At 48.2% G+C, this 16,878-nt stretch overlaps 9 protein-coding genes across 9 annotated transcripts; 2 read left to right on the top strand and 7 right to left on the bottom strand.

Annotated features, from left to right (window-relative positions):
- Nucleotides 1-3,193: 3,193 nt before the first annotated feature.
- Nucleotides 3,194-4,264, top strand: MYCFIDRAFT_85286 (uncharacterized protein; the record flags this gene model as incomplete). Its single annotated transcript, XM_007927451.1, has 1 exon — nucleotides 3,194-4,264. One exon carries the CDS (start codon nucleotides 3,194-3,196, stop codon nucleotides 4,262-4,264), a length of 1,071 nt encoding a protein of 356 aa, XP_007925642.1.
- A 128-nt stretch (nucleotides 4,265-4,392) lies between these two features.
- Nucleotides 4,393-5,463, bottom strand: MYCFIDRAFT_46723 (glycoside hydrolase family 3 protein; the record flags this gene model as incomplete). The annotated part of the gene is made up of 1 exon (XM_007926085.1): nucleotides 4,393-5,463. The coding sequence occupies one exon, from the start codon at nucleotides 5,461-5,463 to the stop codon at nucleotides 4,393-4,395; it is 1,071 nt and encodes a 356-aa protein (XP_007924276.1).
- Nucleotides 5,464-5,783: 320 nt separating this feature from the next.
- Nucleotides 5,784-6,654, bottom strand: MYCFIDRAFT_46603 (uncharacterized protein; the record flags this gene model as incomplete). Its single annotated transcript, XM_007926076.1, has 3 exons — nucleotides 5,784-5,966; nucleotides 6,020-6,176; nucleotides 6,233-6,654. The coding sequence occupies 3 exons, from the start codon at nucleotides 6,652-6,654 to the stop codon at nucleotides 5,784-5,786; spliced, it is 762 nt and encodes a 253-aa protein (XP_007924267.1).
- Nucleotides 6,655-7,001: 347 nt separating this feature from the next.
- Nucleotides 7,002-7,481, bottom strand: MYCFIDRAFT_135582 (uncharacterized protein; the record flags this gene model as incomplete). Its single annotated transcript, XM_007927452.1, has 2 exons — nucleotides 7,002-7,117; nucleotides 7,172-7,481. Coding segments are annotated over 2 exons (426 nt in total), but the record flags the coding sequence as incomplete, so codon positions are not given.
- A 631-nt stretch (nucleotides 7,482-8,112) lies between these two features.
- Nucleotides 8,113-8,451, bottom strand: MYCFIDRAFT_135382 (uncharacterized protein; the record flags this gene model as incomplete). Its single annotated transcript, XM_007927453.1, has 1 exon — nucleotides 8,113-8,451. A coding segment is annotated over one exon (339 nt), but the record flags the coding sequence as incomplete, so codon positions are not given.
- A 1,278-nt stretch (nucleotides 8,452-9,729) lies between these two features.
- MYCFIDRAFT_119694 (uncharacterized protein) lies at nucleotides 9,730-10,536 on the bottom strand (the record flags this gene model as incomplete). The annotated part of the gene is made up of 2 exons (XM_007927454.1): nucleotides 9,730-9,854; nucleotides 9,915-10,536. Coding segments are annotated over 2 exons (747 nt in total), but the record flags the coding sequence as incomplete, so codon positions are not given.
- A 1,160-nt stretch (nucleotides 10,537-11,696) lies between these two features.
- MYCFIDRAFT_196019 (uncharacterized protein) lies at nucleotides 11,697-13,269 on the bottom strand (the record flags this gene model as incomplete). Its single annotated transcript, XM_007927455.1, has 3 exons — nucleotides 11,697-12,079; nucleotides 12,172-12,825; nucleotides 12,876-13,269. 3 exons carry the CDS (start codon nucleotides 13,267-13,269, stop codon nucleotides 11,697-11,699), a joined length of 1,431 nt encoding a protein of 476 aa, XP_007925646.1.
- An 887-nt stretch (nucleotides 13,270-14,156) lies between these two features.
- MYCFIDRAFT_46595 (uncharacterized protein) lies at nucleotides 14,157-15,956 on the top strand (the record flags this gene model as incomplete). The annotated part of the gene is made up of 4 exons (XM_007926074.1): nucleotides 14,157-14,256; nucleotides 14,301-15,472; nucleotides 15,537-15,759; nucleotides 15,793-15,956. 4 exons carry the CDS (start codon nucleotides 14,157-14,159, stop codon nucleotides 15,954-15,956), a joined length of 1,659 nt encoding a protein of 552 aa, XP_007924265.1.
- An 80-nt stretch (nucleotides 15,957-16,036) lies between these two features.
- On the bottom strand, nucleotides 16,037-16,855 carry MYCFIDRAFT_46591 (uncharacterized protein; the record flags this gene model as incomplete). The annotated part of the gene is made up of 1 exon (XM_007926073.1): nucleotides 16,037-16,855. The coding sequence occupies one exon, from the start codon at nucleotides 16,853-16,855 to the stop codon at nucleotides 16,037-16,039; it is 819 nt and encodes a 272-aa protein (XP_007924264.1).
- Between the last annotated feature and the right edge of the window lie 23 nt (nucleotides 16,856-16,878).

Below are 16,878 nucleotides of genomic sequence, written 5' to 3' on the forward strand. Positions count from 1 at the left end.
AAGTAGTTTATCGAGGAGTTACTCTAGAATCCAATGCTCTAGTAGATTAGAGCTCTTAATATGAACTTTGCACCTCTTAGCCTCTCTTCTTTGCTAATGTGCTTATATGCCTTGTAACTAAATCTCCTAACCCTAGATAGATCTACTAGAGTTCCCCCTTGCTTCAGATCCCTTTTAAGATAGACTAGAGGAACCTCCTTAGTTATTAGGTTAGCTAGCCTATTAGTCAAGTGTATAGAGTGCTTAATAGTATAGCTCTATAGCTCTTATAGTAAACCTGCATTAATGAGCATAGCCCTAGCCTTTACTAGGATAGTCTTATTTAATAACTCTGCAATGCTATTTTGTTTAGGTATATAGGGGCTTGAGAAATCCTACCTATACCCCTTAATTTCAGTAGCCTTTTAAAGGTGCTTGTTGTTAAACTAGCCCCTATTGTCTAAGAACTAGATCTTTAGTCTTTTGCCAAATTGATTGGCCTATAAGCTTATCTACTTTTCAATAAGAGCGGGACCATTTTTTAGGTCTAGGGTCTCGTTATCCTATCTGTGCCTTATCTTTGCATAAGTTAGTAGGTACAAGTAGCGGTTCCTATAGATGTCTGGAGGTATAACTAGTCTAACAACATTAATACAGATTTCATCTAGAGCTTGAACTAGAGTCCTTCTTACAATCCTTAAGACTATCCTCTAAGACCTTACAAGCTTATAGGCTTTATAGTGCCCCAATTCGGTGGTATTAATATAGTTAATGCTAAGATAGTCTTAGTAGGCTTTAGTTGCATTTAGTATCTCACTTCTAATATAGCTAAGTCTCTAATGCACTCTAATAGTATCTGCCTTCGGTTAGGCAACTGCTAGTATAATAGCTAGCTAGCTTTTAGGAGGAACAATCCTAACATGCTTTAGAACTGTTACAACATTATTAATCTTTGCCTCTCTAATAACCTTGCCATCCTTTCTTTAGATAGTTATAGTTAGCCTATATAGGAAGTATCTAGTTTTACTATAGATCCTCTCTGCTAAGATTAGATTTATATTAGAGTTAGGTAAATACAACACTTCTCTAAGCACTATCTTTATAGTTTTGCCTTTCTAAAGGAATTTAAGGTAAATATCCCCAATTATTCTATAGCTTCCCTTGCCTAAAGCAAGGCTAAACTTAGTAGGTGATTTAAGGGATCTAAGGTTATAGAACTAGTCCTTGTTGTTAAACATGTAGTATAATGTGCTAGTGTCCTAGATTTTGATTGCTTTGTCCTAGTTTGCAGGGGATGCTAATACAATAGGAGTTAGGCTTTAATTAAAGGATGCTTAGGCTAGGGTTAGTGTAACGTATGCCCCTAAAGCCTAGCCTTCCGAGTTAGAATCTGATTTATACTCGTTATTATTATCGCTACTATCATCTTTTCTAGCAGCTGCAGCCTTGTTCCTAGACTTAGATTTATCCTTATCCTTTGATTTGGACTTGTCCTTATCTTTTGACTTCTTCTTTAACTTATCCTTATCCTTAGATAGCTTTCTATTAGGATGTTGTTTCTAGCACTTTGCATTAGTATGCTTGTGCTTGCAGTACTAACACTGCTTATTATTATCCCTAACCTTAATGTTAGAGACAACTGTAAAGGCTTTGCCTTATTGCTAGTTCTATAACCTTAGAGGCTTTTCCTTCCTAAGGGATGTAATTATTGCTTCGAGAGTCTAGCTAGTCCCTTCTAGTTTGTTATTGTGCCTCTAGCTTCTAAGCTATTTATAGTGCTAAAGACTATTGATAAAGAGCATCCTAATTATTATATCTAGGATTTTAATATCCTTAGGCTTAACCCCGTATACTCTTTTAAACTGCTTAGTAGCTGTTTTATACTTCTGCACCTATACTTAGAAGTCTTTATAGTACTTAAGGGTACTGTCGGATATTACTTGCTTAAGAGTAACTGTTCTAAAATCCTTTAGGGTATTATAGATATCTACTATAATAATTGGTTAGTATATAGCTGCTATAGTCTCGTAGTAGTCCTTAGCAGTCTTCTGCGTAATTATGCTCCTAAAATTAGGTCTTAGATCTAGTAAGATTATCTTAACTAGAATGCCTATAGCAATGCTATCCTTCTCTATAAACTCTCTAAGGGCTTTATTAAAATCCGGATCGTTATCGTAGTCAATTCGGAGAGGTTTGTAGTATAGCTTTGCCTATTTCAAGTTATAAAGTACATATCTATGCACTTTCTCCTTTAGTAGCTCTTTCTAAAGGATCTGTCTCTATAATAAAAAGTTGGTCGTCCTCGTAAGGATACGATTTTCCTTAATGCTTTTTACGGATTCTTTGTTATTAGCTATACTACTAAGCTCTTTCTTAGCTCGCTTAGCTTATAGGTACTAATTATTAGTTGGATCTAATTTAATACTAAGTATAGGGTAGCCCTATTTCGGTTATTAACTCTAGAGATACTACTTGATCTGCAGCTAGTAGAATTAGCTTTAAACTAGTATCTCTGTAATAACAATTCGTCTATATTAGTTAGGATAGGTAAGCGTATGCGCCGGGCTTATAACCTATTATAATTAAGCTAAGCAGAACAAGTCATTGATTAATTAACTATAGAATTGTATAGAGAAGAAGGGATCAAGTTCTATCTACGCTAGATACCACATATATCACTGGGAAATTAGCTCTTGGCACTTAGCAGTGCTGACTGATCCACAACACCACGCCCAAAACCGCATCTCAAAGCTTATGTCATTTACAGCTTCGGGCTTATTATACAAGTGCGGCTTGACCGTTGCACGACCCTACGGCTTGTTTCGAATAAGATCTGATAAAAAGCCTACTCTGACTCTCCAACGGTCGATGCTTTTGGGAGCATTTGGTGATGAAGCTGCAATTAATGACATGCACGCGATGTTTACGCGACAGAAAGGCTAGCAGGGCAGGATGGGATCTGCTTATAAGAGGATGTCTCCTGTCGTAGGAATCCTTCATCCTTTGCGTTCCTGCTTGTAGAAGTTGTTCTTCTCGTCCGTTCGTTCATTCATTATTCAGCCCTATCTTCGCTTTTCATCAAACGGTAATACTGTCCTTCTGTTGTGAATTCTATCGGGACCGAAGTTAACGATGAACCAGATTCAAAGTCGACTTCTTGGCTTGTACCGTCCACTCGTTTCTTGGGTCTGAATTTCGATCCGCTTTCGCAACCATGCGATTCTCCGCCAGTACCATTCTGGCATTGTCAGCCACTGTTATTGCCCTACCGATCTACGAAGATCCGGTATCGATCCAAGCGCTTGAGAGCATTCCGGAAAGTCTTACTCAAACCAAGACACTCGGTCAACGTGATACAACTGAGATTGTGTCCGAGCTTCTGGAGACGAAGAATGGTCTTGGTCTTCCTGCTGGTTTGAAGCGGGAAGTTACGCCCGATGTCCTGACGGAAATTCTAGGGGAAACGGATGGTATTCCTGTTGGTTTGAAGAGGGCGCTCACACCTGAGGCTGTATCAGAGCTTCTAGAGACGAAGAATGATCTTGGTCTTCCTGCTGGTTTGAAGCGGGAAGTCACGCCCGATGTCCTGACGGAAATTCTTGGTGAAACGGACGGCCTTCCTGCTGGTTTGAAGAGGGAGCTCACACCAGATGTTGTGTCCGAGCTTCTCGAGGCGAAGAATGGCCTCCCTGCTGGCCTCAAGAGGGACATCACGCCCGATGTCGTGGCAGAACTTCTGGGGGAAACGGACGGACTTCCTGCTGGCCTCAAGAGAGACATTACACCAGATGTTGTGAATGAGATTCTTGAGACTAAGAATGGTCTCCCTGCTGGCCTCAAGAGAGATGTCACCCCTGAAGTCGTAACAGAGCTTCTCGAAGGCGAGAACGGCCTTACTGCTGGTCTTAAGAGGGACGAGACTAAGATCGTGGAGGAACTTCTCGAAAATAAGAACGGCCTTCCTGCCGGTCTTAAGAGGGACGAGACTGAGATCTTGGATAAGCTTCTCGAAGGCGAGAACGGACTTCCGACTATCCTTAAGAGGGACGAGACTGAGATCTTGGATGAGCTTCTCGAAGGCACGAACGGTCTTCCTGTCGACGTCAAGCGAGACCCAGGTTGCCCTACAGCATCCGGAAAGTGCCTGTGGAAGAAGCAACCCTCCCTCATGACCAGAGTCTGGGCGTGGAAGCGTGAGGCATTGAACAAGAGAATTGTACCAGTCGACGGAAGCATCCTCCCACTTGATGAGAGCACTTCGAAGTTCCACGATATGACTTCGTGAGCGGTGTTATGCACAGATGGAGGAGAAGAGACAACCTTAGGAGGTTGCTGATGACCAGCAGACGTTGATGTAATAATATTTTATATACATGTACACAGGCCGGAGAAGGCTTCGTTGAATGTTTAGCGTTAATTCTTCAGCGAGCTTCGCATTCGAACAATTCTCTCGGTAGCTTCTCTGAAATCTCCTCGATCAATTTCGCCTTTCGACAAAGCGTCGAGAACAGCACTGTATGTCTCGTTTCCTTGCTTCACATCACGAACGCTCGCTAAAAGGATGTCCATACCAGCTTGAGTAGCTTTCACTGCAAGCTCTCCAGTGTTTCCGAATGCTTTGAGACTTCCCGCCTCTAATGCATCAGTGATGGTGACGCCTTGGAATCGAAGTCTTAGACGCAATTCCTGCTGAACGATAGTTCGACTCAATCCAGCCGGGTTCTCGTCATCCAGTGCCGGATATATCGCCCACGAAGTCATGACCATAGAGACATTATTCGCAATCGCAGTCTCGTACGGCTTCATATCGACTCTTCGCAGCTCTTCCGCGGAGACGGTAAGAGTGACAGGCTTCAAGTCGGTATTCGCATCTGCGGCTGCTGTCCCTAGTCCAGGGAAATGCTTCGCTGTCGCAGGATATCCCGCTGATTGAAGAGCTGCGATCCAAGGTCCTGCTGCCTTTGCGACGAGGCCGGGATTCGATCCGAATGAACGCTGCTCTCGATCCGTGAAGTCTCCGGCCTTACGGCTAACATCTAGCACAGGAGCCAGATCACCATTGATGTTGTTTGCTGCGAATATCCTGGCGACGGTAGCGCCTGCTTTCGTGCCCGCTGCAGCAGGATCGCTGGCCTGTCCGACGGTTTTGGCTGAGTCGGGTCCTCCGGGAAAGCGATTGACTGTGCCTCCTTCTTGATCGGTTACCATGAGAAGTGGGAAGCCTTGATATGCGGATGATTCCTGATAAGCTTCTTGGAGGGCTTTGACTTGGCCAGGAAAGTCTTGGGCGTTTTTGATGTTTTCGTCGTAGAATATCACACCCCCAACTTTGCCGGCTTTGACAGCATCTGTCAATTCTTGGGGGACGTTGGGACCAGGGTATGACCAGATCACATGAAGTCCCACGTCGGTTGCGTCTGAGGCTTGGGTTTTTGCGGCACTGATTGCGGCCTGCGCAACTAGAAGCAGTGAAATTGCTCTCATGTTGATTTACACACTGCACAGTCTCCGGTGTCATCAGCATGAGCAGTTGTATTTGGGACGTGGTAGTTCTACCAGTGTGAAGTCATCTCTCCTCAGAATAACATCCTGGTCCAGCATGATCCTGGAGAGTTTGTTATATATATGTATAACTGGGGAAGTAGAAGCGTTGAAGCAAGTTTTGGACTGCCAAGAGGCTTGGAGATGACACAAATATTATTCTTATACGAGCTTTACCAACTGTCAGTCTGCGTAGCCTAACACTCTTTCCTGACGTGCTGTGCACTGTGCGTCTGTCTTGATCGAGAAAAGCGAAGCAACTACTATGGACTTTCGCCGCTATGGTACTTATTGGGTCCGTCGGCATCCTCCCATCCAGGCACCTTGATTATAACGAATTTACCATTTTGCGCGGGCGTACTGTTGAGAATGATTTGTTTGACACTCTCTACGCCAGTGCTTACCGGTAAATCCGCATTCTGTGAGCCCAAGTCGGTTTGCAGCCACTGCAATCAAATCAGCGAGACATTATAACTTTACGTCAAGAGAAGACACTGACACCGGGAGATACTGCGAGGAACGTAGAGCCTTCCTTCTCAAACTCGATCGCCCACTGAGCATTCAGCATGTTCATACCGGCCTTGGCGATCTTATATGCATGTGTAGGAGCAAACGAGTAGTCTCGGGTCATAGAAATGGATCCCATCGTCGTCGATCTGCAGGAAACGCTCAGTCGGCAACATCAGTATGTGATTGAATTTCCAGCACTTACATATTGATGACCTTTTTCTCTCGGCCTTTCTGCAGCAGTGGGAAAAACGCTAGGGTCATGACGTGAGCGCTGACAAGATTGACATTCAATACATCTCGCAGATGGTCGCCGCTCATATTCCTTATGCTAGGTGTGATGGGCATGATTCCTGCATTGTTGACTAATACATCGATTGAGTTAGCTCCATGTCGCTGGAGCTCTGCTACTCCTTTCGCAACGCTTGCTTCCTTGGAGATGTCGTCGATCACGACGTTGACGATGCGACCTTCGGATTTGTCGATAAGCTGTTGGAGTCCTTCGCTTGGATCGGACCTGGTCACTGCAAAGACGTTGGCGACTTGTGTCGACGGCAGGTCGATCAATTGCTTGACGAGCTCGAGGCCAATGCCTCGTGATGTGCCTGTAATCAAATAGGTAGACATGCTGCAGGCTGTTTACTTTTGGGGATTTGGTTTCTTGGATTGCAGAGCAGATCAACCTGGTTAAATAGGTTCGCGGCGTCTGTCCACTATCGTTTCGACACGATTGAAGCTTGGTAATCTACGGCCTTTGGTCTCCATTGCGGCCGGTGGTATCCAGGAAATAGAACCAGGTAGACGTCGAGGTGAGCATTGTCAACACGGAGGTGGACATACGATGGGTTGTCTATCGGCCGAGATACTGCTTGCCTCCGCTTCGATTTCTTTCAGCTTACTACTCGTCTTGGCGCCTTTGTCGATTCGATGAGCAAATGGCATGCCGCGCAGGCTCGCAGAACCAGAAGGTGTCTTCATAGCAGTCCTGATCTCTTCCTCTTCACCTGCGGTTCAAGAGCAGCCTTTCCGTGTTCTCCAAGCGCAACGATCTTACCACTTTCTTTGTCCCGGATGATGCATTGTATTGCTGCTACAACACGGTCAGCTCAAGTATCTCGTCAGACTAGCAGTCCAAATTACCTACCAAGACTTCTACCAACATTACGGACCATGTTCTCAATCACAAATGTCCTTCCCATGGGCATAGGTCGTAGGTATGTCACTTGCAAAGTTCTTGAGACGCCGCCGAAATCCCAGAAACCATCCTCTGCTACCGGGCACGCTGCTGCAGTCGTTGTGTTGTCGACAAGCATGGCGACAGCTCCTCCGTGCATGTTACCCATCCCGTTGCATATTTCTGGGAAGACTTTCATCTCAAAGACGACGTACGCCTCCATGCCCTCTGTGTCTGCTTGACTTCGCTTGGCAGAGACGACTTTGATGTGCTGGAAAATTAGCCGATCCGGTCCCTGCGATAGAAGATCAGTATTTCATGTCACATCAGAGCCGAGACTGACGGGCGATCTCTCACATTGTATGTTTTGTCTTGTCTATAGCCATTCAAGTAGCTTTGAACACGAAGCAACGGATCTTCTATCGTGGTGTCGAAAAGGCTACGCTTCAATTCGGGGGACTTCGAGGTCTTTGCCATCGTACATTCGCTACAGACAGACACACCTGAAGTACAAAGGCCTTGTCAATGAGCACTCTTTGATTGAAGAAAGAACAATGCCACCTTAGCCGAGGTATTCCGGCGCTCGGTCCGATCATTGCTAGGACTCATGAGTCCTCATTGCGTTTAACAGTAGTGGGCCAACTTGCACTGCGTACGTCGTCTGCCCAGGACGGGTCGCCATTGATGGAAACTTAGACGACTTCAAGTCGCTTGTAATGGCCAGACGAATCGATTCATCCCTTCTCCATACCCAATTGATTCAGATCAATCTCCGCCGTCACAAGCTTCTCTTCTGCTCCGGTATGAGGTCCAGCCAGTTAAATGTAGAAGGGATAGATGATCTCGGTGGAACCGCCGCCTTGCTTGACCATGTCTTGGGGACCAAGGTTGTTAGTTCCAGACGTGTGTCATCAACTGAATTGCTTGTGCAGAGGACGAACACCTGTACAGCGAGGGCATGATTTTTCATCAAGGCCACCGCCTTGTGCCCAAACAACGCGCTCGACGAAGGTCGGTTGCAGCTTGCGATGAACACCGATGATAGCACCATTAGCAGAGATGTAGACCTGTGAGTTGAACAGAGTGTGGCCGTCAGCGACTCGCTCAGAAAGCCCGAGCACAATGGCGATGCTGTGTTGTCGACATGCGGATTGGACTCCTGCAAGATCTCTCGAGACTACGACGCTTTGTTCGGCATCCTGTGCTAGGGCCGCGACCTGCTTGAGAGGTGGGTAGCATTCGATAAAGTACTACTGCATGTCAACATGTTTTAATGGCCTACCAGATATGGACAAGCACGATATCTTCCTCTTTTGCCTACGCTATGAGACTGATCACTTCCTTTTCTCGTTGTTCATAAACACCGGTGCGGAATGCACAGCTGCTCCGACAACCTTCCCAGCCATGATCAGCTAGTTTCCAGTTGTTCCGTCTTTCAGCTGGCGAGACAGCTGCAGGCTTTGCGCAAGGATACGGACCCATATATCTCATCTTGTACCCCAAGCGCAGCTGTATACGGAGGTTCCAACTCTTAGTCCATTTCTGAGCTCGCGGTTCCTGCGAGACTATGCTTCCTCCTCATCCAAAGAAACATGAAAAGACGAATGGAAGGACGGTCGAAGGGTCGTGTTGCAAGATCGCCAAGGCATCTTCATCTCCTCATCATCTCTCCTCGACCAGGCAATTCGCGATAAGAGCTTCGTGGACTGGGTGGCAGTATTGTGAATTGAACGTATTAGCGAGTGTGACCGAGGTCAAAGCAGGTAGCCGCGACAGAAGCTTGAACCTCGATCATAGCTTGAAGCACGGCATCGCCTGCTGTGACATGATGTACGATGTGCGGCTTTCACTCGCTATGGTATGATACTTGAGTGTGTATGGTAGAGCAAGCCCAAGGAACCCGAAGGAGAGGAGAGGAGATTGGAGCCTTGGCAGGTTCAGGGTTTCAACCATCGAATGAAGCACACTTCATTCACCACTGCCGTTGCCAATTCTTACCATCGATGTTCCGGCGAACGAGTACAAGCTACGGTAGCATATCAGGGCGACTGTCCTCCATTACGGGACCGGATTAGGATACGGCTACAATACCGGATGAAGAGTCCGAGGCATAGCATGGAACACCCAAAATACTGCAAGAGACGAGGAACGTAGAAGATAAAAAAAAGGAACAGGACAGAAGAGCCGGATGTGCAACCAGGCGCTGTCTGGCAATATACTCTGATTCATACAGAAGCCGCTTGTCAGCTTCGCTTCGGCAGCGATGTAAAGCCCTGTTCATACTCATGATCCGGCTTTGCATCATCATACTCTACGACGAAGTGCTTCGTTATGTTACTTGGTATTTGCGGCCTCGACAATCCTTCTTGGCTGTCGCTGCTCGCCCTCTCCTCTCCGTCGAAATTGCCGGTGATTGTCGTTACTGTCTTGCCATGCTTTGGCGAGACAATCACGAATTCGTCGAGGGGTGTTGCACGACCTCTGGAGTATTGGGGTACACGGAAGCCGGTAGACTTGCGGACTCCACTGCTGCTGCTGAGGCCCAATCTTTCAAAAGCCATGCGGATCAGCGGCCGCAGTGTGGCCATGCAGCCTGCTGTTATACCGACTCCTATCTCAACTGTGGTCCAGATGGCGACACCGACAGTAGTATCTGTGAGGGACGGTCAGCAAAGAAGTCCACAGGTCCAGACTGGTATCATTCGAGACCTACAAAGGAAATCTCCCTCGGAGCCATCGAAACTTTGCGCCAAACTGCCAACATATGGCAGTCTCACAATCGTAGCTGTAGATCCCACTGCCGCGAAGGAAAGAATGATCGCAACGAGTCGCTTCTGCCTGACTGACATTTGTAGGTCCTTGACGATGAAGGCAGGAAGAATCCCTAGAGTCCAGTCCGCAATGACATTCAACCCAGACACACCATAAGTCAGGCCAATGACGATATCCGGCTTGATACAATGCTTCTGGGTAGGATCCAGGCTCCACCAATCACTGATAGGCCAGCACTGGAAGATGACCACGAATAAGAAAGCGAAGCCAAACACCGCCGCTAGTATCATGATCATCCTCACAATCCAGATATGAATTTTATTCGTCGCAACCCGTAACAAGAACAGGCCGATGGATACCTTGAGGAAGGACGTCGAGCAGACGTAGAAGATCTCGCAGAAATACCACGCCTTCAATGCCCTCTCGGCTCGCCATGGGATCAGGTCTTCCAGGTGTTGTCCTGTTCCATATGCCACCCCTATCAACTGGGCGGTGAGGTATGCGCTGAAGAGGAGCTGTGTCGCTAACATTGTCCAGTCATCTGCGCCAAAGTTCCGCAGCATGCCGGCTCGCACTAGGACCCTCAATCCGACAGATATCCATGATAGAATGAAGAAGGTGATGGCTACACCGAGCGTTGCTCTGCTTTCCAGAGTTGTCATGTCGAGAGGAGCGATGTGAAATGGCGGAAGTTCGGGGTTCGATCGGACTGCCTATCGATGCCCAGGCAAGGTACAGGATGCCTCCTCTTGACCCGAGAGGATATCGTTTCGAGAGACTGCCTTTTTTAAACCTCGTGAGGCTATCTCGATGTTACATCCATCCTGTCTGTTTAGTTGTAAAAGAGAAGGAGGAGTAGAACTAAACGACCAAAGACAAGAAACGTTGACTCTCATCTCCATAGATGACCAGGGTGCTCCTGTAAAAACAAACCACTTTCCTCCTTCAAGGCCGAGAAGTATTTCGACCCACCTATCCATTAGCCTCGTGGATTCCCAAAACGGCACAACGCCGGTCGAACATGTGGGAGTTCTGGGTAAGTGAAGATTCAATGCAGGAACACGGCATAGTGCCCGGAGCATTGGATCGGACTCAGGTACAAAAACCGAGTGTTCTCCAAGCGAACATGGCCCCGGCGTTTGGGGCCATCGAACTAGCACGTGCTGCGATCTCCACAACTTCCTGCTTGAGCCATAAAACTGGAGTCCCGGGGCGGCCCGTGCCTAGTGCAAGTGAGGAAAATCCAAGCTTGATGTGTTTCCAGTATATAAGGAGAGGCGTTATTATTGGAGCCAGGATGATAATGCGGCAGACAAGTCATTGCAGGTTTTTGTTGCTGAAGAGTTTGCGGATTCCGGAACACTGCTTTCAAGGTGGAGTTCAATCGTTGTCGGCGTTCGCCGGATTGGAGCCACTTAGTTCTACCCACAAGGCGTGTATCCACAACTTTGTCATGAAGTGTCGCGTCAAAGGTGATTGCGTATAATCAAGTCTCGGCGTCTTCACATGATTCAACTGCCGACATAGAGGCAGGAGTCTGATCTTGCTATAAGAATAGACCAGGCTATCTCTTTGAGTCTTTGCCAACAGGCCGCCAGCTCTGGGCATGTACCCAACCTCAACAGTGCTGGTCGCTTGAATATATTTGCAGGACTTCTCTTGGCCATGTGTACGTTTGAGGCCTCCAGATATAACACGACTTAGTAAAGCAGCGCAGACCACATCAAACGCGATCGACTCGGTCAACTGCAGCATCCTTCACATCTTCCTGCTGTATCGCAGCCTTCCCAAGTACGACCTCGTCTACACTGCCGGCTTCTCGTATATGCATGAGAACCTTGGGTCCAGTAAAGAGCCGATCAATCTGCTCAAGGCTCAAATTTCTGGTCTCGGGATAGAAAAAATATATCAGCGGCAGAAACAAAGCATTGAAAATGGCGAAGTAGATATAGGTCTTGTACCCGATCGAAGAGATGCTGACCGGAGTGATTTCCACGACCAGAAAAGTGAAGATCCAGTTACTTGCGCTGGCAAGACTCGCGGCTTTCGTTCTGATCGCTAGAGGAGCGTACTCAGCAGGTAATAGCCATGGAATTGCGAGAAGTCCTATGGCGAAGAAACTTTAGGATTATTCTAGTATTACGAATAGAGGCTATTATATTACTATATAACCTAATACTCGTCTTATATACTCTTACTTCTACAGCATGCTTGTCCTGCACATGCGAATAGCATGAGCTTGCGGCGCCCAAGTCGATCCAGAATCCAGATTGGTGGTAGGGAGGAGAAGAAGTAGGCCACTCCATTGAACCCGGCCAGGAGCAGTGACAAGGAGTGTGAGAGGCCAACAGACTGCTGGAAGATCACAGGAGCGTAGTACGTGATCAGATTGATGCCACTCAGCTGCTGCATGAACTGTCCACCAATACCAAGCAGTGTGCGATAGCGAAACCGCTGCCCGCCGTCCTTGATCAGAGCTCGGAAGTTGCTGCCGGCTGCAGCGGCTCGTTCCTCCTCGATGGCATGGTGTATTTGCGCCAGATCAGCACTTGCGCTGTCTTCAGCATCGGACTTGATTCGAATTCGAGAGAGCACGTCTCTAGCTTCTTCGAATCGGTCGTGTGCGATGAGCCACCTCGGCGACTCTGGCAAGAAAAGCAGACCAGTGAAAGTTACGACTGCAAATAGAATCTGTAAGGCGAGTGGGAATCGAAACTGGGCTTCATTGTCCACAAAGCTCATCCCGTAATCGACCCAGTATGCCGTCATGACTCCGAAGATGTTGATGGCTAACTCGATTGAAAGTCCTTTCCCTCGCTTCTCGGCCTTCATAAGTTCAGAATGCCACACAGCTTCAAGAATTGTTAGCTCCAGCATTCGAACCTCAATCTCGCAAACCTACGTATAGTGCTCGTGTTGATGCCGTTCCCAAGCCCCGCCACGATTCGTCCCACAATCATCTGCGGGATCCCATACGCAGAGGCTTGCAGCGCCGCGCCTATGCTCAAGACGATACAGCCAAGCCATATACATTTCCTGCGGCCCAGTCGTTCGCCTGCGAAGAGGCAGAAGATACTGCCGAAGAAACATCCAATCTCGTAGATGGCGACCACAGTGCCTTGTAAAGAGGAGCTGCCGTTGCCGGTATCAGTGGTGTCGATCTCGGGAAATTGTTTTATGAATGCTGTGCCTGTGAGCAATCCAGACATCACCCCTTGGTCGTATCCGAACAGTAGGAACCCAGAGCCCGCCACGGCCGTGATGGCCCAGTTGAGGAGTCGTCCTGACAGAGGCATCTTTCAGCAAGGGCCGCCGAGCATGAACAGCACCTCTCGCACAAACCAGTAGCACCATTTCCTCAGGGCCATCCGATATATATGCGATCTCCGGAGTGGATGATGCTCGGTCTGGGGGTCCCACATGGCATCCATGTGTACGCTGGAGACGAAGATGGAGAACTGTGGGTTGTTCTACATCGAAAAGAGCGCTTAGCATTGCCTACGCCGGACACGTCGTTCTCATTAAAATCACAAGACCGAAACGCTGGCAAAACCGCTCGGCCAGCACGCTTGAGTCTGTAGATCTTCTACTGTCGAATCTGAGCTGTTCCAGGATCAAGAAATTGCAAGTATACGTGAGGACTCCGCGAAGATGAGCCGACGCAGAGCGATGCATTATGGTCGGCAGAAAGCTGCTTTGGTTCAGGCGGCAATTGCAAGCGCCAGTCACCGTCGCTGGCCTGCTCCAAAGGCCGATGACTGCTGCTTGACGCACGACTTGTAGATGATTTTCTTTTGAAATCTTTGTTAGACCCAAGAAGAAGGTGTTTTGGGCACAACGAAGGTGAAGTCAAGGTGTGTGTATTCAGAATGAGGTCTGTTTGTGAGCCAAGAAAGTCTATATATTTGGTCGTGATCGTGAAAGCCAATGGAATCACATGATCCATCCATCTCTCCTCGGCTAATACGCCTGAAGTGGCTGGTCCAGATCGCATCATATTCTAGCGGCGACGGAGTCTTCAAGGACATCTCTCGGGCATTGTGCCATCCTGTATAGTGCATCATAGTTCAGATATAAGGTCATCAAGACTGGTTCATTCACTCACTGACATTTTGGTATCTTCACGAGAGACCCCGAGGACCTGCGAGGATATCAAGTCGCTCTCACCAGGGCTCTTTCAGCAATGCCGACAAAGTCGTCCTTCCCAGACATAGAGATCCCAAATGTCGACCTGTGGGCATTCATCTTTGAGCGAAAGGATCGTGACTTTTCGGACGACCAAGGTTGAGACAGCGTATTCCCATTCCGAACTCTTGCTGACGACGAGTAGTGATATTCCGATCCTGCAATTCGGATCGCAAATACACATTCGGCGAAGTCAAAGCAGCGGCGACAGCATTTGGCGAGGGACTCTGTAACTTATGGGACTGGCAACGAGGAGATGTGCTGAATATTTATGCTCCGAATGACATCGATGTCGGCCCTATAGTTTTCGGCCTCTACTTCGCTGGTGGCATTGTCTCTCCAGCAAATCCTGGCTACTCTCCTGACGAGCTGGCGTTCCAGTTGAAGAACTCAGGTAGTAAGGCGATTGTAACCACCAAGGCATTCCTTCCGGCAGCTCAAAAGGCCGCCGAGAAGGCTGGGATCCCTACAGATCGTATCTTGCTGCTAGGTGAAGCAAAGGATGATACTCACCGCTTCAAGCACTGGACCAACATCCGTAAGACATCTGGCGCTTTGCGGTATCGACGCAGAAAGGCAAAAGACCCTAGTAAAGACCTTGCTTTCCTTTGTTATTCCTCAGGAACGACAGGGCTTCCGAAGGGTGTAATGCTCAGCCACAGGAATATAGTGTCTGACCTGAGCCAGATCCATGGCGCGATGGGAAAATGGTATTCATCTGGCCAGGACAAAATACTTGCGGTCTTGCCCTTCTTCCACATCTATGGACTCACGGGGCTGATTCATCAATCGCTGCATCGCGGCATCGAACTTGTGGTAATGCCGGGATTCGATCTCCAGCTATTCCTCGAGACGATTCAGAAGCATAAAATCACTTTCATCTATGTGGCACCTCCGGTCATCGTCCGTCTGGCTCGAGATGAGACAGTATCTAATTACGACCTCAGCTCGCTGAAGATGATCACTTCTGGCGCAGCTCCGCTCACTCGAGAGCTGGTTGACACTGTACACAAAAAGTACAAGATCAAGATCAACCAAGCATATGGGTTGAGCGAGACCAGTCCGATGACGCATACCCAGCCATGGGATGAGTGGTACTCGTCCGTCGGGAGCGTTGGCAAGATATTCCCAAATATGCATGCTCGATACGTCGATCCCGACGGCCAAGAACTCGGACCTGGAAAGGTGGGAGAACTGTGGATGGCCGGACCAAACGTGTTCCAAGGCTATTGGAAGAACGAAGAAGCTTCAAAGGAGGCTTTGCAGACGATCGATGGCATGAGATGGTTCAAGACAGGCGATGTTGGATTTCAGGTAAGAGGCAGTAACTTGAGAGCACCACGATTTCTGAGACGTACGCTGACCTTCGAAATTTCAGGACGAGAAACACAACTTTTACATCACAGATCGAGTGAAAGAGCTGATCAAATACAAGGGATTCCAAGTTGCGCCAGCAGAGCTCGAGGGCAAACTCATGGATCATCCACTCGTCAATGATGTGGCAGTCATCGGTGTCGAGGACAAAGAGAACCATACCGAAGTCCCTCGAGCGTATATTGTTCATGCCAAAAAAGGCAAAAATGCTGGCGATGCAGAGACCGGTGTTCCAAATGCGGATGCTCAGAAGGACGCAGATGAGATTGTGCAGTGGGTGGCAGACAAGGTTGCGAACCATAAAAGGCTGCGTGGCGGGATCAGATTTATCGATGAAATTCCCAAGAGCGCAAGTGGCAAGATATTGAGACGGGTGCTGAAAGACAGAGTCAAGAAAGAGACTGCAGGAAAGCCGAAGCTTTGATCGAAGATACTCGTGAGTCCTAGATTTTGTGTATATACGTGCTAATCTGTACAGAATTCAACGACCATGCAACAACGTGACTATTGAGCCAAGTATCCCCCTTCCACAGGCAAGGTATGACCAGTCACCCACTGCGCATCTTCACTCGCAAGGAACACACAAGCCTTAGCAATATCCTCCGGCTGCCCAAGTCCTCTGAACGGATGCTTCCCCAGCAACTTCGCCTTCGCCCCCTCATCCTCCCACAGCGGCCCCGTCATAGCACTCTGCGTATACCCGGGAGCAATCCCATTAACATGAATCCTAAATGGCGCACAATCCACCGCCGCCGCCCTCGTAAAATTCAAAACCGCTCCTTTCGACGCACAATACGCCGCCGTATGCTCCGCCCCCACAAACCCCAGGATCGAAGAAGTGTTAATCACCCAACCCCTATCACCACTCGCAAACGCTTCCTGCCTCAACATCTGCCTCACCGCGAATTTCGTCCCGAGAAATACTCCCGTCGAATTCACCGCTTGAGTCCCTTCCCATACATCCTGTTCGATGTCCCATACAGGTCGGAAATTCTTCGCTTCGAGAGATACACCCGCGTGATTGACCATGATGTCGAGACGACCGTATTTGGAGGCTGCGGTTTTGATGAGGGTTTCGACGGATTCTGGGTTGGTTACGTCGACGTGGTGGAAGAAGGCTTCGCCGCCTAAGTCTTGGATTCGGGCATGTGTTGTGCCGTTTTCTTCTTCTTTGCTGCCGGTGTAGCGTGTTGTTTCTCGAATGTCGGCACAGATTACTTTTGCGCCTTCTTTGTGGTAGGCGAATGCTGTGGCTCGGCCAATGCCTGAGGCGGCGCCTGTTATGATTGCTACTTTGTTGGCCAGGCGTCCGAGAACGGCCATTATTAGAATTGTGGGAGAGGGTC

Source organism: Pseudocercospora fijiensis, assembly GCF_000340215.1.
Source record: "Pseudocercospora fijiensis CIRAD86 unplaced genomic scaffold MYCFIscaffold_3, whole genome shotgun sequence".
In the NCBI taxonomy this organism is placed as follows: Eukaryota; Fungi; Ascomycota; class Dothideomycetes; order Mycosphaerellales; family Mycosphaerellaceae; genus Pseudocercospora; species Pseudocercospora fijiensis.